The 27,967-nt window shown below is 49.6% G+C and overlaps 1 protein-coding gene across 1 annotated transcript; it reads right to left on the reverse strand.

Annotated features, from left to right (window-relative positions):
- WLS (Wnt ligand secretion mediator) lies at positions 1-27,967 on the reverse strand. Its single transcript, XM_032696843.1, has 12 exons — positions 27,806-27,967; positions 16,169-16,441; positions 9,515-9,639; positions 8,859-9,020; positions 7,884-8,020; positions 7,366-7,534; positions 7,091-7,188; positions 6,527-6,590; positions 6,097-6,240; positions 4,726-4,809; positions 3,158-3,311; positions 1-2,077 (listed from the first exon to the last, which is right to left on the reverse strand). Exons 1-12 carry the CDS (start codon positions 27,909-27,911, stop codon positions 1,968-1,970), a joined length of 1,626 nt encoding a protein of 541 aa, XP_032552734.1. The 5' UTR covers positions 27,912-27,967; the 3' UTR covers positions 1-1,967.

Raw genomic sequence — 27,967 nt, forward strand, 5'->3', positions numbered from 1 at the left:
CCCACAGACTATTTCCAAGACGTATGAGTAGGGCTTAGGGATGAAAAAATAAAAAACCCACACACGCACACACACACGTCCACACGCCCCGTAAACAAACTGTTAGTGTTGGACACAGAATTTGGTTTGAAAGCTGTGGGTCCCAGTTCATGAAGAGCCTTTACAAAACAGAATCCTAGAGACTAAGCTGGAAAAGAAACCATGGACACACCTATGGGAACAACATAAATATCACGTAAGGACCCAAGGGAAAAGGGATGTTAAAGTTGCAAAGTCGAGCGCTCAGCCAGGAACGTGCTGGAGTTACGTTGATGTGCATTGATTTAATTCACTTTGCAATGGAATAAATACTCCAAGCAGGAACACCTACTCAGCTGTGACCCTGCTGAGATGCTCCAGGGGCTGGGGGAGCTCGGGATCTCGGAGAGAGTGAACACAACAAACAGAATTACTTCCTTTTAAGAAAAGCCTGTAATAGCTCCAATCAATACAAAAGAAACAGCCCTTTGGCAAAGGGGGTCTGCTCAGTGTGTCACATTGTAACCAGAGGTACAGCTTGGGGTGCCCAGCAACCTAAAGGATGCAAGATGATATTTTGCTTCACCCTCTCTTTTTACCAAGTGTTGAGCTTTAATAAATGGATAGGAATAAATTTTGGGTGGGAATCATGATGGTACCTGGGCTGACAGCCTGGCAGCAGCTTTGGGAGCTTCTCTTCCTCATCTCTGACCCTTCAGCCACATACAGCAGCAGCAGACCCTGATCTTTTAGGGACAAAACTGGGAGGGTGGATTACATGTTACTAGCAGTTAACACTGCTTATTTACTACTACTACATTTACTATTGCCAGCTCATGAGGCTCTCTGAATGCTCCAGGCTCTGGGAGGTGTGTCCTGAGCAGCACAGACCCTTCTGGCCACAGTTCTTCTCCCCCACCATTCACTGCTCTTAACTGGTCCCAGCACAGTCCAATTCAAGCCTCCGCCCCGATCAGTTCCCACTTCCCTTGCAGTGCCAGCAGCCTCCCAGCGTGGGGCTGAGCAAGCTCAGTGCCTGTGTTTGCTCTGGAAAAGCGAATATCGAAGATCCACATTAGTGCGTGACCAGCGGATTCTTTCAAGTCTGATAATCCCTGGAGGAATCCAGCTCTGCCAAGCGTGCTCCAGCCCAGCAGTGCATGGAGGAGCAGGACTGCCCAGCTCACAGGGATGCCCCACAACAAAAGGGAAAGATGGAGGAAGCTACAAAAGCCCAGGAGCTGGCTGTGGGATCAGCACCCCTGGAAACTGTGTCAGGAGTGCTCTGTTCTCCTGCAACTCAGCTCAGCATCAAGGTTGGATATTCCCTGTATTCAACAAAGAGCTGTAAACCCTACTGAGAGTGCACGTTGCTGCTTCTACAAAAACCTTATAACAGCCTACTCCTCTCCCAGCTGTGCTTCATTCAAGGACAGAGGGTGGCTGCAGGGCTGCACTAAAGACTCAAACTTGGGTTGATACAGTTACAAATGGTGGAATTAAATGTTTTTACAAGGAGGCTTTAGTCCCTCTCCCCACCAGCACCTTGTATAAGTTGCACACAGGAGAAAACTTGGACTACTGAGTATGTGCTGCCAGCTGAGCTCCCTGCAGCACCTTTTTATGCACCAGCACACACGGCCAAATAAAACCAGCCCCACGGCAGCTCTGCCCCGTCCCGACGTCCAAACGCACGACTTTGCAACCCTAATGCCTTTCCAGCAGGATTTTACGTGCCCGAGTGGAACACAATATACACATCCCTCCCCCCAGGAATAACTACACCATAGTAAAGAGTTACAAATGTTCTGCTCGGTGTCACTGCTCTGAGAACACACCAGGAACGGGGCGCTCAAGGAGCGGATTCGGCCGCAGAGGTCTCCTGCCAGAGGGACTTGTGTGTCCTCTGCTCCCACCCCAGGCCAGAGCCCCACTGAGGCACCTCTGTGTCACTCTTGAGCCTCCTTCCGAGCCAGCTTGTAAACCTCCGTGGGCCCGTCCACGTGGGTGATGGTGGTGGTGAGCTGGAGCTCCTCCCCGCTGTTCACCCCCAGGTCACCTGAGAAACAAAGTTGTTCTGTTAGGGGGTCTCACAGGAAAATATTGGACAATTAGAAAGTAAAAGATCCGGTTTATTCTCTCCAGGCTTTCAGGAGCTGCCTGAGCTACAGACCAGGCAACAATCCCATAAATGCTTTTATTTACAGTTATTTAAATAGAAGGAAAAGAGAGACATTGAGAAGCTGGAGTGTGTTCAGGGGAGGAAATGGAGCTGGAGAAGAATCTGGAGCACCAGGAGTGGCTGAGGGAGCAGGGGGGGCTCAGTCTGGAGAGAAGGAGGCTCAGGGGGGACCTTCTCACTCTCTGCAACTCCCTGACAGGAGGGTGGAGCCAGGTGGGGGTCAGGCTCTGCTCCCAGGGAACAAGGGACAGGACAAGGGGAAATGGCCTCAAGGTGTGCCAGGGGAGGTTTAAATTGGATATTGGAAAAATTTCTTCAAGAAAAAGGGTTGTCCAGCCCTGGCACACCTGCCCAGGGCAGGGGTGTAGTCCCCATCCCTGGAGGGATTTAAAAGCTGTGTGGATGTGGCACCTGGGGACATGGGTCAGTGGTGGCCTTGGCAGTGCTGGGGAATGGTTGGACTTGATGCTCTTAAAGGTCTTTTCCAACGTAAACAATTCCATGATTATGTATCAGCAAACAATGATTTCTGTACTACTGAGGACTACTGATAACAGAATCCAACAGTGCTGCCATTCCCCACTTGCCCAGACTTCAAAGAATCCCAAAATGGTTTGAGTTGGAAGGGACTTAAAATATCACCCAGTTCCAACCTCCTGCCATGGGCTGGAATGCCATGCACTAGATCAGGGATTCTATTTTCTCCATTCCTCATCCCTCCCTTTGAGCTGCAGTTACATCTGGGCAATGCTAAAACATACAAAAACCACGTAGAAGGTTCGTGCCAGCCTTGGCTACATACTCAAACCTGTCCAACCGAGCCTGCCTTGAAAACCAAACCATAATTTCCATAACATTTCACGCTGCTGAATATGCAGCTGAGCCAAAAACAAATGTGCAGAAGGCATCCCCCACTTTCAATCTCTTTCCCCCCTTAGGTCACTCAGAGGCACTCACCGTTGGACTGGTCCTCGCCGTAGTTCTTGTGGGACGGCGCGTACAGGAACATGAGGGCAAACACGTAGAGGTTCCACATCCCGTAGATGCCCGTGAAGAAGGCGCTGTTCACCTGTATCGTTATGTCCCCCCACTTCCAGTGGCCTTCTGTCACCTGCCCAGGAGAAAGAGCAAATTCTGTACTTTGAGTAAATCAGCGAGAACAGCATCAATTCAACAAGATGGAGTAAATGGAGTGGAACAGGTTCAGTGGAGCAGAAGCCAGGCTGGGATTCTCCTCTTCAGCCTCAATCTGCAGGGAAAAAATGGTCCTGACAAAATGATTCCATCAGGATTTCTTTAGCTTTGATGTCTCATTTAATGTGACCAAACTGCTCTGTTCTGGATACACCCGCTGCAACCATGTGCTCAGCACACAAAGGGCAATATGTGAGGACAAGCAGTGACATCCACGAACATCCAACTGCTAAAAATAGTACTTTTATAGCAGGAAAACCAGCGTGGATAATATGAGAGCTGATGTGCTGAGCACGACCTCCTGCAGCTGTCTGAGGAGGGGGGGCTGACAGCACCAGCCTGAGACACACTGAGGTTTGTCAGCATCCAGGAAAATACCATCAATGTTAATGTTACTAGAAGATACACAGACTGCTCACACTGAAATGCTGCTTTCTGTTAAAGAAAGACATAACAGGGAAGAAGAAAGCTAAACTAGCTTAAAAAGAGAGCCATGGAGATGCTCCAAGGGCTGCTCTGCTCTGGAGCCAGGCTGAGAGAGCTGGGGGTGTTCAGCCTGGAGAAGAGAAGGCTCCAGGGAGACCTTAGTGCCTAAAGGGGCTCCAAGAGAGTTGGAGAGGGACTTTGGACAAGGGCCTGGAGTGCCAGGACAAGGAGGAATGGCTTCCCACTGCCTGAGGGCAGTGTTAAATGGGACATTGGGAGGAAATTCTTGGCTGTGAGGGTGGTGAGGCCCTGACACAGGTTGCCCAGAGAAGCTGTGGCTGCCCCATCCCTGGAATTGTCCAAGGCCAGGTTGGAGAGGGCTTGGAGCAACCTGGTCTAGTGGAAGGTGTCCCTGTTCATAGCAGGAGGTGGAACTGGATGGGTCCCTCCCAACCCAAACCAGTCTGAGATTCCATGATTTCAGCAGCAACAGAAGCTCATTAGTACAGAGACGGTGTCGGAGCTCAGGACAAACAGGTACAGCTACTGCTGGGAACAGTCAACCCAGGGAAGGCTGGATTCTGTCATGTCTCTGTGGGCATACAAAGCCACCGGAGTGTTTCAGTGTGAACAGAACATTTTCCCCTTGCTGAGTTCTCAGAAATGACTAACCCGTGTTGGCCCATGTTCTGCCCAGCACAGCCCCAACGCTTTGGGAGCCAACAGCCTTTGTGCGGCTCCAGCCTGAGACATTTCATGGCAGAGCTTCAAACAAATGAAAACAACTTCTTAAAAAGCAACTTGCTGTCAAATGTGCTTGTAACAAGCCTGTCTTGTCTGACCAGAGCTGGCGTCAGGAGTGGCTCAGGAAGTGGCTTCCCAGGAAGCCCAGTCCTATGGCTCACCTGGCTCACAATGAAGAAGATGACAGTCATGGCTGCACAGGCCAGGGTGATGAGCATCAGGAACTTGAACCTAAAAATCAGCCCCTGTTTAGAGAGAAATGTCACTGGTCACATTAACAGAATCCACAAAACCCGTTTTTGGTTTTAGGATAGACAAGACATGAGTATAAAAAATGAAAGAGAAAAAAAGGGTCCAACCCACAAAACCCCAAAGCAAAACAACCTCCACCCACTCCTGTGCCGTGCTCAGCACAGCCCATATCCTCCGCTCCTCACACGTCTGCACTGCTCCGGATGCTCCGCGCGGGCTGGGATGTCTGGACAGCGCTGCCTTTCCATGACATTTGCTCTGGTGACTGATTGACCAGGAGTTAATTGACGTGGGAGAGGCGGCGGGTCGGTGTGAGCTGGGTCCCAGCCCGACAGCTCATGGCTCTTGTAAAACAAACACGGGGGGAGTCGTTGTCTCAGCACAGGCTCTGGTCCCACTACACTCATCCTCACCCTCAGCCTGGCTGGGAGGAAGCTGCAGCAATTCCAATGCCTGGCAGACCCAGGCTGGCTCCACAGAGATCCCAAGACAACCTCAGGCTCAGGATCTATCCCACTCTTCACCGTCCCTGCTTTCACTAGTTTTACATTTTTGTTTACAAATGCTTTTGGTTTTGTGTGAGTGTGTTGGGGTTTTTAACCTGTTTTTGGAATTTAGGTGGAAATGTCAGTGTCTGTGTAATGACTGTGCCACACCACAACAACAGATGACTATTAATTTAACTCTTCCACACTAGATCCATGCTCACCAGATGTTTGGATGTCAAGTGTGGCAGCAGCAGCTCTGTACCACGAGCTGAAGGCCTGTGCCTCCTGCTAGAGGGAAAAACACTCAATATCTGCTTCAACTTCTCTCAAGTCTGATTTTCTAATTTTTTCTGTGCATTCCCAGTGGGTGATCATGACTTGTGTAAATCAGAAGTGACCATGGTTTAACAGAACAACTTTGAGGATAAATATTTACACCCCTGTGGAAACAGCTTAAGCACTGAGAGCGAGTTCCTTGAGTTTGACAGCTGGTAGGGGCAGGTAGGACAGGAACACATACAAAATCATGGGCTAAAAACAGGGATAATTAACTGAATGTGTTGTGTTTTGATCCCTGTTTCCCTCTAGCAACTTGTTTAGGAAATGACAACACCAAAATTCTGAATTTACACCATGGAAAACCAGGTGGTCTCGGCAACACTTCCCACTAAACACAAAAATTATTCTTAAAGGTGGGGAAATGGAGGTGTGGGGAGATTATGGGTAGAGGAGTCTCAGCACAGACTCTGAGGTCCAAAAATAAAGAATCCATGCTCCAAGGAGGGCAGTTACCTCATAGTGAAGGCGACGAGCCTTGCTCATGGCAGGGAGGCTTGACTGCTTCCCACTGATGTTTCTGAACACTTGGAAGACCATGAAACACAGGAAGAGAAAATAGAGGCACAGGCAGATCCCTGCGACTATAATAAACGCCATCTGGGCAGAGAGAGTTAAGGGAAAATGGTACAAACTAAAAAGAAATACTAGAAAACATTATTCAGGTGATTCACATATTCCGTTCCCCAGTGACTTCCCCTCACACAGCACCACTCCCCTGAGGTGTCCAGCTCCAAACCTGCCAGGACTGCTCCTTCCTAAGGACACCGGCATCTGCAGCGCCTGAGCCACCCCTGGCCTTCCAAAATCAGGGTGGAAGTTTCCCCACACTAGGAGGGGAACACCTCCCTCTCCTACTGACCAGCCTGAGGCAGGGGAAGGATACAGCCAGCTCCGTGCCCACCTCGGTGGTCCAGATGCTGTAGAAGGGATTCTTGAGTTGCACTCCCCTGCAGAGGACAGAAAACACCAACTGTCAGAGGCCAACAAGCTCAGAGGGCCCCATATCCACTCTGCAGCCTGGGAATCACAGAATCATAGAATATCCTGAGCTGGAAGGGACCCACAAGGATCACGAGTCCAACTCATGGCACTGCACAGACACCCCAACAGTCCCACCCTGTGCGTTGTTCAAATGTTCCTGCAGCTCTGGCAGCCTTGGGGCCATGACCACTGCCCTGGGGAGTCTGTTCAGTGCCCGATCACCCTCTGGGGGTAGAACCTTTCCCTAAGGTTCCACATGGGAATGGCCAGCTGCGCTGCTTTGCCCTGTGTGTGAGGCAGAGGTGAAGTGGGAGGTGTTTCCCTGCTGTGACATTCCAGCACACTTCAGAGCATCCACAGGAGCCTCTCCAGGCTCCAGGAGATGGGGCTGTGTATCCAGCTATGGGGTGAAACTGCTGGTCCCTGCTGGGGGAGGTGACCAGGAGCCTGGGATTGCTGCACCCACCTCTCGCACATGTCAAAGATGAAGAGGCAGAAGGAGCCCACAGCTATGGGTCCAACCTGCTTCCAGTATCCCGAGAGCCGATTCCGCTCGCTCTGGTCCTAATCAGGTCAAGAGGTTTGGAGGAGGAGAAAAAGGGAAAGCAATTTAGCCTGAAGTGCCCTCACCTGGTGCAAGTCCCCACAGCATCATCTCCAACTCTCAACAAGTACAAGGGAGCTGCCAGGTATTGCTAGGATCAGAGCTGGAAACCCCCTTCCCATCGGTGTGATACCCACCATCATGTGCTCCCCACAGAAGATGATCCAAAATGAGAGCAGCATGGCATAGAAAATTCCTTGCCGAATGTCTCCGAAGAGCAGCATCCAAGTCCAGTCAAAACCGATGGAAAACCACTCCACAGGGATGTTAATGAACGTCATGGAAATTCCCAGAGCAAAGATGACCCTGGAGAAGCAGATACACCATCTCTTTCCAGTGTTCAAGGGAAGAACAGAGCCCCAAAATCCAAAGCTGTGCATAGAATGCAACAGAAGGAAATCCAGCTCTTTGGGAAGTGTCACCTCCTGCCACCAAACCCTCTAGGACTGATTCACTTCAAGTAGTTCCTCATTCTCCATGGGTTCAACGGGAACGAAAAGAGAAGCTATGGAGCTCTCCTGTTCCCAGTGTGCCTGGGCAGAGGGAGGGGATGGAGAAGAGACAATTCCTGTCTCCCCAACCATGGGCTCTGCCTGGGAGCAACATCCACCTCAGGGAGTCCCCTTGCTCGAGGGTCACCTGGACCCCAACTCACTTCTCCAGCAGGACGGGAGGACGTGTCATCAGCGTGATCCGCCTCCAGTACCACACCATGATAATCAGAATGCTGGGGGTCAGGAAGGTCTTCATGGCAAACCACACCTTGGTGAAGCCTCCGTTTTGATGGATGCCCTAAGGAAAACCAAGGTGGAAGGTGACTGCTATACAGGCTTTAATGTCATTCTGTGCTTCTCCTTACAGGAGTGGCAGGAGAGGCACAGACATGGCAGTGCATCCCAAAGACATGGGCTAGCCAACACCAGAAAGGGAGCAGGTGCCCACTAAGCCCCCAGGCCGCCAGGCAGGTTCCAGAAGGTCTGAAAACAAATTCCAGCAGACACGAGGCAGGAGAGGGGATTCTGACACAGCATGGAAAAAGCTGGCAGAATTACTCCCAGACAAGTAACGGGACACTCATGGAGCCAAGTCATCGCTAGTGGGAAGAGCATTGGCCAAATGAACATGTTTCTCCAGTCGTGCACCCTCCCACCACTGTCTGCGGCCACCACAGCCCTGGCTCCCTGCTCCGCTGACAGGGACGGTGTGGGGAGGGCTTCCGGGTGGGAGAAGCATCCATGCGCACCAAGCCTCAAGGGAGGGCAGGAGCAAGGATTGCTGACAGCCATCCCAGACATCTGCATGGCCACAACCAACTCCAAGATCCAAATCCCCTTCAAACCCTGCTGTTCTGCTCCTCCTTAACTCGTACCCATGAGAGGGAGGACTCTGCATCCCAGCCAGACTGTGGCGGGGAGGGGAGAGCACAGGGGAATTCTGGGAGCCACGGAAAGAGCCCAGCACTGGAGGTGGTCGCAGGGCTCGAGGCTTGGGGAGGGCTCCTCAGAAGAGCAAAGAGGGCATCCATCGGGAAGGAGGACAGTCCCATGTGAGGCTGGAGCAGGACCAAAGGAGTTCAGGACAGGAAGTAGGACAGGCAGCCACCCTGGTCAGAAGCGGGACAGACACTCACCACGAGGCGGATGTCCTTGATCTCGCCGATGCCCACGTTGATGCCCTTCCTCTCGTTGACAGGCAGGCGGATGTTGATGAGGTAGTACTTGTGTGCCACGCTGCCGATCTCCATGAAGGGCAGGAAGTCGCAGTCGTAGTGCCGGCCCTCGGACTCCAGAGTCTGGGGAAAGGGCAGGGAGCAAAACCATGGCTGTCAGTCCCCAGGGACCACCACACCCCCCCACAGGGAGGGTCTGCAAGAGCCCTCAAACTGGGAGCACCAAAAGCCTGTTTGCCAGTTCCTGGGGAGAGCCTGTGCGAGCCAGTGGCTTGGGGACATTTATCCTCATGTTTTTGATTGGTTTGGGTCATTGAATCAATAAGTTTGACCTCAAGGAGGTTCACATTTCAGGCTCTTTAACAGTCTTAAAGTCAAGGGAGCCTTCCAAGATGAACCTTTTACAACTCCCTGACAGGAGGGTGCAGCCAGATGGGATTCAGCCTCTTCTCCCAGAGAGCAAGTGACAAGAGGAAACAGCCTCAGGCTGTGCCAGGGGAGGTTTAGGTTGGATATTGGGGAAAATTTCTTCACAGAAAGAGTGATTCTATGATTCTATGACAGGAAGAGGACAACTCCCACCCATCCCCACCGCCAGCATCGTCCAAGCTCCTTACTTTTGGTGAGCCAAAGGTGCACTTCAGCTTCCTGTTCTCTATGGCATGAGCTATTTCTTCCCAGTCACTGAATGTGTCATCACGATAGGCCAGTGACACATCCAGCGTGATCTCTGCATTCTCCTCTGTAAGAGGGAGGAAACATGAGGCTTGTTATGTTCCCAGAGTAACCAGAAAGCACCACGTTCCTTTATAAAGAAAATTAAGGTGGTGAAGTTGAGCTATCCTGGCCTTGCTGGAAAAAACCTCAGAAACAACCACACACATGATGGCATTGATGTTTTTTATACATCTTATTTGGCTTAAGTTGTTCTCCAGAAGACTTTTGGGGCCCTCCCCTCCTCGCCCACACCTGCATTGACTTGTCTGTGCCTTTGCAGACGTCCCAACTCGCCCGTCAGTCACACAGGTGGAGCTCATACCCCAGCAAGGTCACACCTCAGGATGGGCATCGGCCCCCCCAGATGTGTTCATAGGGAGAGGATGGGCTACAGCTGCTTGTAAATGTGCTCTTGCCAGGAGACTGCAAGGAGGTCATTGCTGCAAGGAGGAAATGAGGCTGGAACAGGCTTATTTAGGTGCTGTAACTGAGCATGTTCATGAAATGAAGAGTTGCAGCTGAAGCTGCCAAGGAGCAACACATCAACATGTTTAAAAACCTGAAGCAAGTCTGTACCACCTCCACCAGATGTAAAATCCTCCTGTTTAACAGGAACAGATCCCAGAGAAGGCTCTGAATGAGAAACACACTCCAAAATGAGCATGTTCATGTTACAGCCCAGCCTCTTTTTATAGAGCACCAAATTCCCAGAGCCACAGCTGTTGTAAAAGCTACAGAGGATGGCTACAGAACTATCTGCCATGGAGAAGTTAGGGGGGAGTGTTGATCTGCTGGAAGGCAGGAGGGCTCTTCAGAGGGACCTGGACAAGCTGGAGAGGTAGTCTGATTCCAATAGGATGAGGTTCAAGAAGGCCAAGTGCCAGGTCCTGCACTTTGGCCACAACAACCCCATGCAGCACTACAGGCCAAGGACAGAGTGACTGGAAAGCAGCCAGGCAGAAAGGGACCTGGGAGTCTGGATTGACAGGAAACTGAACATGAGCCAGCAGTGTGCCCAGATGGCCAAGAAGGCCAATGGCATCTTGGCCTGTATCAGGAACAGTGTGGCCAGCAGGACCAAGGCAGGGATTCCTCCCCTGTACTCAGCGCTGGTGAGGCCACACCTTGAGTGCTGTGTCCAGTTCTGGGCCCCTCAGTTCAGGAAGGATATTGAGGTGCTGGAGCAGGTCCAGAGAAGAGCAACGAGCTTGGTGAAGGAACTGGAGCACAAGTCCTATGAGGAGAGGCTGAGGGAGCTGGGGGTGTTTAGCCTGAAGAAGAGGAGGCTCAGGGGAGACCTCATCACTCTCTCCAACTACCTGAAAGGAGGTTGTAGCCAGGTGGGGGTCGGTCTCTTCTCCCGGGCAACCAATAGCAGGACAAGAGTACATGATCTTAAGCTCTGCCAGGGGAGGTTTAGGTTGGATATTAGGAAGAAATTTTTTACAGAGGGATTAATCAGACAATGGAATGGGCTGCCAAGGGAGGTGGTGGATTCACCGTCCCTGGAGATTTTTAAGATGAGACTGGATGTGGCACTTAGTGCCGTGGTCTAGTAACTGTGGCAGTGTTGAATCAAGGGTTGGACTTGATGATCTGGGAGGTCTTTTCCAGCCCAGTTGATTCTATGAAGTGTTGGGAGATGGCTACGGAACTGTCCTCCATGGAGAAGGGCTGGGAGATGGCTATGGAACCATCTGCCACGGGGAAGTAGGAGATGGCTACACAACCCATCAGTTATATTTTTGTTGGGAATACGTGGTGGCACACTCATCCAAACTGATGGGAAGGGGCGTGGATGGGATCTGTGGTTGGGAGCTGCTATTTATATGTCATTTGGAGGTGGATGGGTTGTGCATCTGATGTGGGGGCATCAAATTTTTCTGAGCATTTTTTGGCACACGTGATCTACACCATCCTGATCCATATCCAGCTCCTTTCCAGAGCTGCCACGAGTTGGGTTTCCATGAAACATGAATTTACCATCTCAGATCCGCTGTTTAGGAGACCAGCAAAACAGATAAATGGGAACATAAGGTTGAACTTGGCCCAGCTAAAAAGAACTACAAACTCCATTTCAGAAGCCATAAAACCAACTGGAATGCTTGGGATTAAATCCAACAAAAACAGCTTTCAGTATTTCATCTTTGCAGTCCAAGTGTTGCTGCTGCCATCGCGTATGAAAACCAGAAGGCAGAAGATGGACTGCTTTGTGCTTTCCCAGGCCAATGGATTAGAGGCTCCCTCTGGATTTCCATCAGTCTCTGCACTGGGGTGACACCTCCCATTGGAAAAGAGTTTTGTGCAAAGACCCTTCAAGGCTGTCAACATAAAATATAGATATATATGTATACATACAGACATACACATGTATTCAGCACATCAGACTGATGGCAGGGGTGGGTTAGTGGTTGGATTCAATCTTAAAGGTCTTTTCCAACCTAAGTGATTCCATGATTCCCTGATAGTCCTATGCCAGCTCACTCTCAGCTTTCCACCAGCAACTCCCGCTGTCCCTGAGGAACAAGTAAGGACATTGACACTGTCTAGCACAAAAGTGAATTCTAAGATTGGTGCCTTAGTCACATTAGTATCAAAATGTCAGATGGTGAAGAGACAATTTTGGGGAGGGGAGTTGTCCTTTTCCTGCACAGCATTAAACAGCTTCCCACTGCCAGAGGGTAGGATTAGATGGGATATTGGGAAGAAATTCTTTCTTGTGAGAGTGGTGAGGCCCTGGCACAGGTTACCCAGAGAAGCTGTGGCTGCCCTGTCCCTGGAAGTGTCCAAGGCCAGGTTGGACAGGGCTTGGAGCAACCTGGGATAGTGGAAGGTGTCCCTGCCCATGGCAGGGGGTGGGAATGAGATGAGCTTTAAGGTCCCTACCAAACCAGTCCCTTCCAGTTATTCAGTTCTTCTACTCATGTTAATCAAGGCTCTCCAGAATTTCCCAGGAATAAAAGGTAGAAATTTGTCTTATTCAGCACCAAGAGATGAAGTTACCCCTGCCAGGGACCCTTATCTCACAAGGACCACACCAGACACCTTCCCACAGCATCTCCAGCTTGGCCTTGTCTACACAGGTCCTGTAGGTGATGTGTGGTTAATCTGGAGCCTGGCAAATCCATTTGGGAGGAGCAGCTGTGTGGCACTGTGTGCCAACCTCACTCTGCCACAGGACTGTATTAACAAACCCATAGCACTAACACAGGGTCATTTAGAGGATCACTCATTCCAGGGCTGCCCAACAAGGAAAAGACATGCTCCGGTGGGCATCCCAGCTTTGAGCCCTCTCCCTGATTCTCCCTTCCCTGGATTATGGGATGCTCCAAAGCTGGTCAGAGCTGACTCCCCCACAGCGAGGGACTCACGGTAATTCTTCCCATTGGCATTTTCCTGCCTGGGATCTTTTCCATGATTCACTTTAGTGTGATCCTTGCCCAGGATATCTTCACTCACATTACAATAGCCTAAAAATAGCAGAGTTGTTTCAGGAGGCGGCTCTGGGCCAGATGCACACTGACACAGCTGGCTGGAGAGAAGCCTAGGGCAGGCACACAGAAATGCTGGAATGATTTGCATTACACTTCCATGCTTCACCAGCTCCCTAAAATTACAAATCCTACCAAGGAGCCCAGAGCTGGAGGAATTAGAGCAGGAGGCTGCAGCACTTGGCCCTCTGACTGTACACAATTGCATTCCAACTGCAAAGAAACTCCATCTCATTCCGGCCTTTCCCTTTCCCAGTTCTGGGAAGGGGTTTTAATAATTGAGTGCACAATGCATCAAAAAAAGATAGGACAGCTTGGGCACAGAAATAGCCTCTTCCTTGGAGGAACAGTCTGATTCTCTTCCAGCTTTCTATGAAGGATAAACACAGGGAAGTATCTCAGCTTTTAAACATCTACGTTCCAAAAACATCTGTATTTCAAAACCAGTGAAAGTCCAGAGCAAGTTCCCAAGGTGAAGTGATTAGAGCTGGTTGCTGGTGCAGATCCCAGGGGCATTCCAGGATGCTCAGCCCCTGCCAGGCTCTCCTGGGGCACCTTACCAGGGACTCCCTCCCCTCTGTCATGGGACAATCCTTGCTGGCTGGCTGAGCAGGGCTGACACAGGCATGACTCCTGCTCTGCAGAGATGAGGAGTCAGCCATGAGTCACCAATGTCTCCTTACAGGCACAGCCTGACTGCCCTTGTCCTGGAGCATCCCTTTCCCAGCAGGGCTGCAGCACTCAGCATTCCTGGAAAAGCCAAATGCCAGTTTATTCTGTGTGCTGGCCTTGCTTATGGATTGCAGAGGAAGAGAATGACCAAGTGCCCTTGGGGACAAAAGAGGGTGACAGTTTGATGTGGCTCAGCAACATCCCTTGAAGACGAAGGGGAACTCAGCAGAGCCCAGGACTCTGCACAGCACCTTCAGACCATGCTGTGGGGCTTCAGGAGCAGGGAGAGCACGATGTTTCCTCAGGCATCAGCTTTCCAGAAGGATAACATCTGTGCAGTTGCCAGGCAGTGCTGCTTTCCTGGATGATCTGAGGCAGCTCCAAGACAGTCCTTACAACAGTGCCCAGCGGAGGCTTCACCAGCCACGGTGCCTTCCAGGAGTGTCCCTGGTTTGGCACCAGCCCCTGCTAGCATCAGCCACAGCACAGGGCTCAGAGCTTGAGAGAGAAAAAACTTGAATTGTTGCTTTAAAAAAAACGAGGTTATTTCACATCCTCACCATCCCCTTTACAGGAGCGATCCCAGTCACCTGATGAAATGGGGCTCTTACACTAGTTCCAGGGTAACAGCAGGATACAGACACATTATGCAATTATTTCACCTTAGCGAGATTTGTTCTTATTTCTTTAAGATCTGTTACAACACAGTCTAGCAAGCAAGAAATGTGTTACTCACTAGTTTCTTAGATCTTAAATTTATGTCTGCCTTCAGATTGGCACAAAGTATTGGAAAATAGCTTTTAAAATATTTTTTCAATGAAACAAAACCTTCAGGATGTGCCAAACAAGCTCACACCATAAGAAGTATTAATATCCCTCATCTTCAAATGCTTCTTATAAAGAAAACCAGCAGCTCCTGAACGCCAAATGGCAGGACCTGAGCAGTGACAGCAGTGACACAGCTCACCCCAAACCTCCCTTTTACTGCCCAAGAGGTGGCCCAAGATGAGCTTTTCTGCTTTTAGATCTCAAAAAAGCTTCCCACCTTTGCAGGACTCGGTCACTGAAGGGCAGACAATGACCTGAAGCAAAGGCTCTGCTCTTCCAGCAAAAACGCTGCCAGAAGCTTGTTTAGCATTCCAGCAGCCTGCTCCAGGTGCTCAGCCATTCCTGACTCCAGCTCAGTGGTTTGACTTGAAAAGCCTCAGAACAAAGCGGTGTTTTCCTAATGCAACCATCTATTTCAGACTGAGAAGTTGAGGTCTTAAAGTCACAAAGCTGCTCTCTCTGAATTTCAGAGATAATTACAGGGATAAGAATACACATGTCAGCTTTCTACAGTCTCAGTTTTAACTTATCTTAATGATGATGCATTAAATGTAATCCCCGCCCCACACCTGGAAGTGTCCAAGGCCAGGTTGGACAGGGCTTGGACAACCCAGTCTAGTGGAAGGTGTCTCTGCCATGGCAGGGGTGGAACTGAATGGGCTTTAATGTCCTTCCCAACTCAAACCAGTCTGGGATTCTATGATTCCATGATAAATAGCTGGCAGGAGCAGGTCCATGCTGAGGGAGCAAGTAGCGAAAGAAACAAAGCTGGCATGGAAACTCAGCAGATCAGCAGTGACCTCACTGCTCCTATTTGCTGGTCCACATCCCAGCTCCTAAACCAGATTTACTCCCTGAACTGATCCACCACACAGATCCAACCCAACCAGGCTGCAGCCAGGGCAAGAGCTACAGACACTCCAGTTCAACCAGTCTGAGAAGTAAATTGTTTATTCAGTGTATATTAGGGTTGTTGGAAAGGGACTTTCTCTAAACACTAAAACATGCACACACATGTACAACTTCTGCCAGGAAGGGGCAGAGCAGTCCTGCCCTTGCTGCTCCCAACATCATTTTGCAGATTTTAGTGCAGCATTATTTTTGAGTTTGGTATTTTTTCTTCCGTTTTGGGGGGGATTTTGTATATTTTTATTTGTGTATTTGTTTTGTATATATACAATAGCTTCTAACTGAAAGAGAGCAGGTTAAGATGAGATACTGGGAAGAAGTTGTTCCCTATGAAAGTGGTGAGGCCCTGGCACAGGTTGCCCAGAGAAGCTGTGGCTGCCCCACCCCTGCAAGTGTCCAAGGCCAGGTTGGATGGGGCTTGGAGCAACCTGGGATAATGGAAGGTGTCCGTGCCCATGGCAGGGGGATGGAATGAGATGAGCTTTAGGGTTCCTTCCCAACCCAAACCATTCCATGGTTATTATTCCCACCTTCAGAACATTCCTGCACTACCTCACTGTGCTGGACACCAGCAGCCAACACGTGGCCCAAGATAAAAGCAGCTTTAAGGGAAACACTGTGGGAAATGAGACCCCAGGGGACAGAGCCACTCACTCAGGTCATTGTCCATCTTGAAGGCAATGTCCAGCTGCATGATGAAGAGCATGAACTGGAACCAGGGGCTCATCTCCTTGGTGGGCAGCGGGACATGCACAGCAAACACGATGTCGTTGGCCTCGATCTGCCGACTCACCGCCTCATCAAAGTCCTTCAGCTTCTTGCAGTGGTTGGGTCCCCAGGGCATCAGCCACTTGGTTTTGTGGTGGTTCTTCCTTACGTCAATGCACTTCACTGACATGTAAGGAACAGCTGTAGTGGGGCTGGGAGCTGTGAAGGGAAGAGAACCACATTTGTAGCATCTTCAGATATCTTAGACAGTGGTTTCCCCATCAAAATACACAGCTCCTCATTCAACTCTTTGAAGGCAATTTAAAACAAATGCACCCAATGCTGCTCCTTCACAGCTCCTTGATCTCACAGTCAAGTAATTAAGGTTATTACATCTACAGACGTGTTACTGACTTTGTAGTGGGATCAGATGAGGATTAGCTGAAGAGCCAGTATCTGCCAGTTCAGTCCCAGATACCTCATCACCCAAAATCATCCTGTGTTACTGAAAGCTTTTCCTATGCAAACACCCTTCCCATTTGCTCACTCAAGCAAATCCACAGGCAAAGCATGTGCCCAGATAAACCTGGATGGATAAACTAATCCTATGTAATACAAAGTTGTGAAGTGAAATTTATTAACCCCCCTCCCTCCCAAAAGTTCAGCTCTTTTTAAAATGAAAGCCAGGCTTGAAATTCCAAAAATTAGGTGCAAATTTAATCTAGGAAAGTAAAACATGCTCTAATGTGGGTGATAAGCATTGGAGTGTCTCTACACTATGGATTAAAAGAGAAGCAGCACACAGAATAAGGGACATTCAGATGTATAGAATAAGAGATACTTGATGTCAAAGTCCCCAGAAAAAGGACACCACAGTGCTCATGTGAAACTGGGGAGAAGGTGCCCAGGCCAGGAGCTCCTGCAGAAGGTGATTTTCATGTTGTCACCATCCAGGTTCTGACAGATGGTCCAGGACTTCCCAAGCAGATCCCAGCCCACCAAAAAACTCCAATATTCAAACGAGAGAAACACGCCCAAGCTGAGCATCGCCCTCCCACCCCCCAGCCCCGGGTTCCCGGCCCTGCAGGCGCTGCTACATCCAGATGATTTAGCCCTGGCTCCCGTGTAATTTGGACACAGCAAGATCATCCCAGCAGCTCTAGAGCTGGTTGGGATCCCAGCCAGGAACCCTGTGGAGCACCTTCCCCAAGTGCCACCTCGTCACACAGTGACATCCGCGCTCCTTCCCACGGTAGGGAGGTGACTCAGTGAGGGCCGCAGGAAGTTATTCAAGAGCCTTGTTTATAAACTGCATTTTTTCCATTTTTTTGACAGCACTGAGTCTGTTTCAGCTGCAGAGTCGCAGTGATGCCACACAAGGGTGGGCTCAAGCGGATTTGCATTGCTGGGTTAATGGTTGAGCTCAATAACCTTGGAGTGCTTTTCCAACCTAAAGGATTACATGAATGCTTGTGGAATCCTACCTAAATTATCCCATTCATACCTGCTCTTGATCTCAACCCACAGTGTATACATTGCAGTGCTGCATCCCAAGCTCTCGCTGCATCCAGTGGTCCCCCAGGAACCACACAATGCTCATACATCAAAACAGCCCCCCCAGCCAAGTTATTGAGATGTCAGAAAGAAGCAGCAAAATAGAATAAAATAGAATATAACAAAGCATTCAACAAACAAACAAAAATCAAGCTAAAGTCCAGGGTAACAGAACACTTTCGTGACGTGCCCATAGTGCATAAAACACTGCAATAAATGTTGATTCCTTCATTGTGCCTCGATGCAGAACACAGCAACCACTGCTAAAACTGCAGCTGGAAGGGAATATCAGGAATCTTGTTGTGAAATAAGGCAGACATTCCAGCCAAGTTCTGAGCTTTTCAGCTCTGATAGATTCTGTGTGATTTCGAAGTAGGTATTTCTGAATTAAGAAACATCATTCCTTCTACAGAGAAGCCGAATGTTTCTTGCTTTGATGCAGCTCATTTTAGCCATAAATACATGTTTTCATCACTGCCTGATTATGATTTTAAACACTTGGCATGCTCCCTCCAGCCTCCCCTCTGCCAAAGTTACAGCTTTGAGGAGCAAGAGACAATTACTATATATATTCCTCATCAGGAACTGCGCACCAAACAAACGTCGGCACTTGGCTTCCATCACTGATTTGGCTCCTGTCCCATTAAATTCGAGTGAGTGTTGAACCAAGTGGAAAAAAATGCTTTGTGAAGCTGCAGCCAAGTCAACTAACAGTATTACAAAGTGCTATGCAAAACAAAGCTCGCACCGAGGGATTTGGGGTGCGCAGCGGTGCCAAGGCGGCTGCTCCCAGCCCTGCTGCCTTTGGCTGGGGGAGGCTCCATGTATTTCATGATATATGTTAGCCTGTAAATAATTAAATAGCTCTTGGTGCATAATACAGTGGAGAAGCCTCAGCCCGTGTTCCAGCTGCTTGCTGTGGGAATGCAGGTACCACTTGGAGTAACTGAGGAGTAGGGCTGCCATCAGGGAGGTTTGGGAGATGCCAGTCAGGAGCACAGCTCTCCGGGAACCAGCCCTTCGAGCCAGGGCTAGGGCTGCCTAGGGAGACCTCAGGAAAGAGTCCTGGCTCCAGAGGGCAGGAGCAGCCATGGGGCAGAGACCCCTCATGCCAAGGCGTTCAATACCAGCAGCGCCAGATGCCGAAAGCTGTAGGCAGGAGGCTGCTGGACCTGCCAGGACTGCCAGAGGTTTGGAATGGTTTGGGTCGGGAGGGTTCTTAAATCCCATCTCATTCTACCCCCTGCCATGGGCAGGGACATCTTCCACTATCCCAGGTTGCTCCAAGCCCCATCCAACCTGGCCTTGGACTCTTCCAGGGACAGGGCACCCACAGCTTCTCTGGGCAACCTGTGCCAGGGCCTCACCACCCTCACAGGGAGGAATTTCTTCCCAATATATCTGACCTAAATTTCCCCTCTTTCAGTTTAAGCCCATTACTCCTTGCCCTATCACTACAGTTCCTGAGAAAGAACCCCTTTCCAGCTTCCCCCTCCAGCATGGATGGTATAAACCCATTTGTCTTAAAGGTACGAGGCAACCAGCATGTGCTGCTGGGAAACAGGTCAGCTCTCTCTGCATCATCTCCAGCAGAGCATGTGGAGTTGCTCTGCTCACTGGAGAAGCCCCAGGATATCCCAAATTCCAGGGGCACAGCTGATCATGGTATTCTAGGAATACCTGGAAAGCCAGACACCTTCAGCAGTGTGGCCACCACTGCCCAGGAGAGGGCTTTGATGGACTGTCAGAGCTACCTGAGCAGTGTCTCACAGACTAAAGCAACTCCTGCACAGAACTTCATATTTTCCATTCAGCCAGGAGGTCAAGAGCAGGGCACTCAGGGTCTGATCCCACCAAGTCACCAGAAAACAAGACCCAAGGGTCTTAACTCAGGAGCAAAAAAAAAAAAAAAAACAACAAAAAAACCCCCAAAATCAAACAAAAAAAACCCTACACACTGTTTCTCTAGTTCTAGACTTAAATCTTTAGAGAAAAAATATCTATAAATGAGCTCAATTTTTCAGCCTTTTTGTTTTAGAGTATTACATACCCCTACAGTTGGGTAAGAGCCACCATCACTCAGTATTTTAATTTGAATAATTAAGTAGCTCCCCAAAAAGCTCCTGTGATGAGGCCTCAAATAATTCCTTCCTCCTGCACACAAGTTACATGCAAATATCCCCCCCTCCCCGGCCCACACCTCTGTGATCCACATTTTGCACCTTCTCATCCCGAGCACCTCCAGCACTTCCATTAACCACCGACCCTTGCTCCCGCCCCATAAACAAGCCCTTTGGAAACTCTCAATTGCATTGTGTCCACATTGATTAAAGCCTGAATCCCCCTGACCTCGGGGGGATTTAACTTCTCCCGGCCCCGGGAGCATTCTGCTTTTCTACTCAATTACCCCCTTCCGCGCCAGCCAGCACTTCCCAGCGAGCACACACAAAGGGTTTCTGCTTCATTACCCTAACGACTGCAGGGTAGGAATAAACAAGCTAATTTATCATGGGCAGACCCGGCTTTGCCGACTGAAACAAGCACAATCTGAATAGCATCACATATACCCTTATTACATATATATATATTTACTGCAACATGAAATTTTTTTTTCCATCTCCCTCTTTTCTGACCTCAGTGCCACCAGTTTAATGTATTTGAGTGGCACACAGATCGCTATTTTTTATAGCTAATTACTGTTTCACAAAGCCTTTTTCTGAACACTGCAGCAGCTTTTATATGCAGAGCTACTGTATATTTAAATAATTCATCTTTAAAAAAAATAAACCACAAAAAAACCCCCACTGCCTACTAGAGGCCCACTCCCCTTTGGAATGTTATTTCTTTGTCACCATTTAGCTTCAAGTTTTATCCAGACCAAAATACTTTCATAGCCTCAGGGCACCAATTCCATAGTTATTTACAGAGAGAGTTCCCAGACATCCTATTGCAGCTGAACACCCTCATTCCTGTTGTCTCCAATAGATTTTCCAACACAAGTTTCTCTGTCTTGTTTCATTTCAGGCCATAAAAATGAACCTGTCCAAACTGTCAAAGTAGAGTTTGGGAGATTCCCAGCTCAACTCCATTGGATCAGACCAGAAACGCTGTGGATGCCCATGACTGGAAGTGTTCAAGGCCAGGTTGGATGGGGCTTAGAGCAACCTGGTGGAAGGTGTCCCTGCCCATGGCAGGGCATGGAATGAGATGGTATTTAAGGTCCTTTCCAACCCAAACCATCCCAGGATTCTGTGACTCCATAACCACACAACCACGTATTCTTGTGTGCATAATCATGGTCAGAGGGGTGGCTGGTTGTGTTTTTCCTCAAGGACAATGCTTCTCCAAAGCTACTTTTTCAGCTTTGAGCTGTGCTATCAGGAAAAAAAAAAAAAAAAAAAAAAATCAGAGGAGCCCAAACTGGAGATTCTCCCCCAAAAATCAGTTCCCAAGGAGCCACAGGAACAGCCATGCCAAGAGCCTTTAGAGCAGGGGGGGGTACCAACACTGTGTGAAGCTGCTGCCACCCAACAGCAGCCAAAGGGCTCTAGGGGAACAGCCCTGATCCTGGAGATAAGGGATTATTCCCTCAGCCCCAGGCAAGTCACAAAGCCAGAAAATCCCAGGAGGCACAACTACATTTGCTGGGAGAACTGACTGAATGATCTCCATAATTCACATACATATGAAATAGCAGCAACTAAAGCAAATGAAGTGAGTGCTAGTGGAGTTCCCTAAATGCAGAAATACATATTCAAAAATATTTTATTTAAAAGAAGAAGAAAAAAAGGGAGGTAGAACTGTTTTACTAATTGCAACAGACAGTCTGATCTTCTTCCAAATTGTCCTGTGTCAGGTTTCCACTGGGATAAAATGCCCTTCCTGCAACGCCCAGCCAAGGTATGAAATCCCTGCAAACAGAGGTCTAGGAGAACAGGAAGAGCTGTTGTTATCCAGCAGTTTTTCTCCTGAGCCTGAAACTCCCCAAGTTTACAGATGAGACACCTTGGAAACAGCCAATACTCAGATATGTAAAGAATTCCATCTCCATGTGAATAGGCAGGCTCAGGTCCTGGCCCTTCCCCAGAGACACCTTGTGTCCTTCAAAGGCTTTCCCAGGCTATCAGAGAGTTATAACCCGACTTCAAAGGCCATAAATGTTATTTACTAAGGAAAAGACTTCCTGTTTAATGGCTTTCCCTTGCAAAGGGCAGAGAGACAGCAGGGTAAGTGCTCAGGTCATGTTTAAGTCCCATATCAACACAACACAACAGAGGAGCAGGAGGACCATCCTTGTCACCTGAGCTACAAGGCACAGAGTTCCCTAATGCATCTCTCCCAAGTTGACTTAGTTTAGAAGTGATGCAGCTGCAAGAAGAGATAAAAAACAGCACCTCAGAGAATTCCCAGCTCCTCAGGCCCCTGGCACTACGGTTCCTGCCTGGGAACTCTCCATTTCTACCACTTCTGCCCATTCAGCTACAGTTACAGCTCTTAAAAAGAAGAATTGAGCAGACCTAAACTAAATAGACATGACCTTTCCTGTCTGCTTTTTCTTCAGCTCCCAGTGCTTCTGCCAAGCCTGCAGCACTGCAGGAATGTGTCTATACAGAGGATCTATTGGCATTCATGGCCACGGAGCAGCACCGACCATCTCCTGGAGGGGCCCGGGATGAAAGGAAGTCAGGCACACAAAAATGCTCTTTGTCCCTGCCTGCAGACACTCTTTCCTTGCAGGCCGCACCACATACCTTGGAAATCCGAGTGCCTCCCCTGTCAAAAGATCAGTTCAGCCCTAAGAAGGTAATGAAATCCCAGGAAAGAAAATTAAATCCTGGAAACTCGGCACTCAGGAGCCAAATCAGACATTTAGATAATGAGCTGGGATTGTGGAGAGCTGCTCAGCCATGGCCACACATGACTCATTATCTCTCCAGGCGAGACACACAAGGAAGTTTGAGTTGCTCCAGTCACAACAATTGTGTCTTTCAAGCCTAAGCCGAGGGAAGGGAGCAGTGAACCTGCACTTTTTTAAACGCATCCCCCTCAGCCCAGAGGACTCATGTGCTACATAAATACCTCCACTTTTCCAATCAGTTAAATTTCTAAAGTGTACAGTTGGGCACCAGACTTTCAGCTCTTTTAATCACAGAGAGTTCTCCACTCCCTGGGCTTGTCTGAACCAAAACAAGATAATCTCTGACTTGGGATGAGGCATCTTTGGAGTCATAGAACAGTTTGGGTTGGAAAGCATCTTGAAAATAACTCACATAAAATAAATTACTGAAAAACGCCTTTTCAATAAAAAACCCCAGATTTTTGAAGTAGGGATGTTGCTGCACAGAGCTCTGGGCTTTTTTCCTCTTTAAAATACTGTATATATAAAAGAATTCCAGGATGCAAAGTGATTAGAAAGAGGGACACCATGACTTCCAGAAGATACACAGAGGAAGGTAATTTGTAATCAAAAGCTTTGTTTTCAAAACAACCAGGAGGCATTAAAGCTACACTAAATCAAGTCAGATTTCATACACACAACTTCCGCCACCTCACCAGCTGCCAGGAGAGGACACAGGTGTCCCGGCTCAGCTTTGGCCTGAAGCAGTTCTGGTGTGACCTCCATGGGAACATACTGGTCAGAATCCCCAGTAACAAGCACGGCCAGATGGATGCTGCAGCTGGTCCAGCTGTGGGAATCATGGAATTGTTTAGGCTGGAAAAGTCTTCTCAGACCATTGAGTCCAACCATTCTCCAGCACTGCCAAGGCCACCACTAACCCATGTCCCAAGTGCCACATCCACACAGCTTTTAAATCCCTCCAGGGATGGGGACTACACTCCTGCCCTGGGCAGCTATGCCAGGACTGGACAACCTTTCAATGAAAAAATGTTCCCAATATCCAATCTAAGCCTCCCTTGCCACAACTTGAGGCCATTTCCCCTTGTCCTGTCCCTTGTTCCCTGGGAGCAGAGCCTGATCCCCACCTGGCTCCACCCTCCTGTCAGGGAGTTGCAGAGAACCAAAAGGTCCCCCCTGAGCCTCCTTTTCTCCAGACTGAGCCCCCCCTGCTTCCTCAGGTACTCCTGGTGCTCCAGACCCTTCCCCAGCTCCACTCCCTTCTCTGGACTCACTCCAGCCTCTAAATGTCTTTCTTGTTGTGAGGGGCCCAGAACGGACTCCAGGATTTGAGGTTCAAGGTTTGTCTGCGTGCCGAGTCCAAGGCTGTCACAGCTCCCAGGCCTGGTGGCAGCCAGGGAACAGCCACACCATACCCAGAGAAGGCAGAACACATGAGGGCTCCTGAGAACACTGTGACTGTAAATCAGCATCAGCCTCATTTCTCACAAACGATAACAGGAAACATTCCTGTCGATCCCAGTCCCCTGTAATTTATGCATGCCATCATTCATAGCACGATAGTGAAGACAAGGCTGCATTATGATAATTTTATGGATCACATTCTATCTCCTACTGATACATCCCAACTGAGCACATCACACGCAGCCCAGAAGCGTGACCTTCAAACAAGATGTTTTCCACGAAGGGAGCAGACACGAGGAATTCTGTGGGGTTTGAAGCAGTGACAGCCCCACTTGTCTGGAGCCGACAGTTCATTACCGCAGCACAACAATACAGAAACAATCAACAAAATGATCTTTTGAGGTCTTTTCTCCCTCTCTGGCTTTGCAAAGCTCCCTTAGAAGGCCAGAGGAGCTTCACCCCACCAAGGGAATGACTCCTTTACATGTCCATCTCATGCTTTGCTGACAGCTCTAACCAAAACCCACACGAGAGCTGATAAGATTCCTGCTGCTAAATAAAAGAGCTGTTGGAAATGTGGAAGTCGTATTAAAACTGGCATTTGGCAGGTGACTGTTCAAAAATAAGCTGGGGAACCACCAGTGGCAGAACCCCCCGATTTCAGGCAAACAAAGCTTTGTCATGGTTGTTTTATCAGGTACCAACATGCTGCATTTGGGTATTTTGGACTTGCACGAGTAATCTGTTAAAATAGAGCACTTAGTCATTGTTTTGAAACATGACCTAAGTGCCTGTGAAGGGAAAGGCTTTGCAGCCCTGTCCCACTCGTGTACGTATTTTGGTTTGTCTAGACCTGAACAAACTAAAATAAGTAGATTTTGGTGTCTGTTCGGTGGATCAAACCAGACCAGGACATTATTTCAGCGACACCTCTGCTCCCATCCCACCCTGTGTCACCTCTGGGGCGGTCATGCCATGTCCCTGCTGCTGGAGCTGGTGGCACTTGGGGCTCTCCCAGCCGGCTTCGCTCCCCTCAAGACATCGGCCACTGGCCCCTCCTCACCAGGTGCCTCTTAGGAAACACTACGTGCTCAGAACTAACTAAAGGGGCAGGACCCCACTGCTGCAAGCCCAGGGTCAGTCACTGGATCAGTTTCCAGGGATACAGGGAGCCCAACAAGATGTGATCCAAGGTGGTTTCCTAGGAAGAGCTGCACACAGACCCCCGGGCTTCGATGCTTTGCTGTGTCTCATCCTGCCAGCTGTTGGGAACCACACCTAATTTACACACAGAACTTAGTGTTGCACAAGCACCAAATATCCTTGGGCTTCCAGCTCCCAGGAGGGCTGGCTGGGAGCTGTTGGAGCCTGAAGAGAGGGAGGAGGCTGTAAACTCCTTGAATGCATCAGGAGTGGTACATACTGTGGAGGAAAAACCAGTTTGGGTGATTGATTAGAGCAGTCTGATCTGATAGAAGATCAGAAGTTGGGATTTCCAGTAATTAAAGAACTTTCTCCTGCAGTAATTCCTTAGGACATGGCAGCAAATAGAAGATGCACTTATTCCAACAGGATGAGGTGCCTGAGTTTGTGCAGGACACTGAACTCAGCCCAAATCACTGTCTCTGATGGCAGAAGAGCTCCTTGGCCTGAGCCCAGCCAACCCGTCCATGCAGTTTTCCAGCTCCAGCATGAGCTGGGACCCCCATCCATGATGGGGGAACCCAAGGTGGATGGCCAGCAGCAGCAGCAGCCAGTAAGGCAGGGAATAAACTAGATGGAAAACTGAACTAACAGCATATAAATTCTTCAGTCTTTGAATCCCTACACACCTGAACAGAAACATTTGTCTTTTCCCTTATAAAGGCAACTATAAACATCTGTTTATCACATCTGTCCCCAGATGCCAGCACAAACAGGGCTTTCTGATCCACACTTGCCTTTGGAACAAGCAGCTTCTTTAAACTTAGCAGTGAGAAACTACTAGAAAAGATGAAGTCTGGCTTCTCCGCACAGCACAGGTCAAGGCATTTTATCTCATGAATCAGTGGTGGGTTCAGTACCCTGCTCTTGAACCAGCTCTTAAAGAGAAAAAGAAAGGAAAAAAGCCAATCCTGATAAACTTCATGTAGGTTCAGGCCTGCAAAACCAGAAAAACTGGGTTTTTTTCAGTTTGTGCCAGAGATTCCTTTGTGATAAAGATAAGGAAGAAAGAGAATGAGGGAAACTGAAGTTTTCCAAAATTATGTTTAGTGGAATTTCTGTGGTTATTAGAAGCTGATAATTAGAGAGGCCACAAAGGCAAACACTGATAGGCACCAGGAACACGGAGTCTGCTTCCTGAGGAATGGCTGAAGGAATTCCTTCAGTCTTTTTCAAATAGCCCAACTTTATTCTCCCAAAGCACAACAAATTTTCAGAGCGATGTGACTCTGGCTATCCACAGTCCTTCTCCAAGACCCCAACAGATGGGGGGGAAAGGGATGAATCCCGGGGAACTGGCCCTGCTCTGGGAAGTGGGGGTTTGGGTGGGGGATCCCCCGCAGCGCAGGACAGTCCTTCCCGGCCAGAGCAGGGCAACATTCCCACCCTGGAAATGGCCAAAGCAGCCAGATCCATGCAACCATCGTTAAAAGGAGCTGGCGCACAACTCAGTTGCTTTCTAGTAAAAAAAAAAAAAAAAAAATATATGCAAAAAACCCCAAACCCCAGGACTGCCCCAAACCCGCTCTCCTCCATCTTCCTTCCTCCATCCCTCAGGGAAAGCTCCCGCCCGGAGGCAGCCCCCCATCGCAGGGCTGTGTCCCAATTCACAGCCCTGCCTCCGGGAATGCTCAGGGATAAACGCAATCTGGGCTTTAAAGTTCCCGGCGCGGAGGTTCGCGTGCGGAGCCGGGGGGGGGACCCGGGAGCGAAGCTCCGATGGGGACGGAGCTCGGGGGTGTCGGGGGTGGAAGGGAGGGATAAACCCCCTCCCCCAGCAGCCACGCGGGTTTTCCGCGAGCAGGAACAAACCAAGGCCAAGCTTACAAGGATTTGAGCTCCTCCGGGAAGGGGATCGAAGGGGGGATCCCCCTGGAAGAGGATCGGGGGGTGGCTGGGGGTCCCTCTTGTAAAAGGGATCGGGGAGTGAGGGGGGTGTCCATCCTAGACGAGGATCGGAGGGCAAAGAGGGGAAACAAGCCCGGACAAAGCGCGAGTGGAGGGGCGGCGCGGGGGGACCCAGAGCAGGGAAAACCCCCACAGTCATTTCTCTTTTTCTCCCCCCCCCCCCCCCCCCCCCGACCTTTTTCTCCCTCTACATTTTTATTATTATTTTTTGTTCTCCTCCTGGCAAGGGGGAGGTTTCCTCCCGCGGCCGGTTCGGAGGCCGAGGCACGGGGAGGGGCAGAGCCAAGAACGGCGGAAAAAACCTTTAAAAAATAAATTATTATTATTATTTTTGAAGACAACTTTGAAACGCGAGGCTCCCTGCGCGATCCGTCGCCATACTGAAGCTTTCCCCCTTCCCTCTTTCTTTAAGTGCGGGCTGAAACCAAGCCAAAAAAAAAAAAAAAAAAAAAAAAAGAGGAACCAACACAAAAACTTTTCCCTGCCCGTCTCCCCCCGCAGCACCCGCGGGACGGGCACAAAGGGCCCCGAGTCGGGATCGCTTCGCTACAAAAGCGGGTAATGAGATCATGGGCGCGAGTCAGCGATACTGTAACAAGCGCTAAACAAGAGCGGAGCGAGGAGCAGGAGGAAGGAAAGTGGCCCCCGGCACTCACCGATGAGCCCTCCCACCAGGAAGGCGATGACTTGGAACACGAGCAGGATGCCCCCGACGATGCAGAGCTTGCGGGTGCTCATGTTCTCGATGATAGCCCCAGCCATGCTGGCGGGGCGGGGGGCCCGGGGCGGGCTGTGCTGCGCTGTGCCCGGGCCGCGGG

The sequence above is a fragment of the Chiroxiphia lanceolata genome, chromosome 9 (assembly GCF_009829145.1).
Source record: "Chiroxiphia lanceolata isolate bChiLan1 chromosome 9, bChiLan1.pri, whole genome shotgun sequence".
Taxonomy (NCBI): Eukaryota; Metazoa; Chordata; class Aves; order Passeriformes; family Pipridae; genus Chiroxiphia; species Chiroxiphia lanceolata.

Coding starts and splice junctions, on each gene's coding strand:
- WLS (XM_032696843.1), bottom strand. CDS start 27,911: ATGGCTGGGGCTATCATCGAGAACATGAGCACCCGCAAGCTCTGCATC. Junction 6,591..7,090: donor ATCTTTGACATGTGCGAGAG/GTGGGTGCAGCA, acceptor TGTCCTCTGCAG/GGGAGTGCAACTCAAGAATC. Junction 4,810..6,096: donor CTCGTCGCCTTCACTATGAG/GTAACTGCCCTC, acceptor CTCTCTAAACAG/GGGCTGATTTTTAGGTTCAA.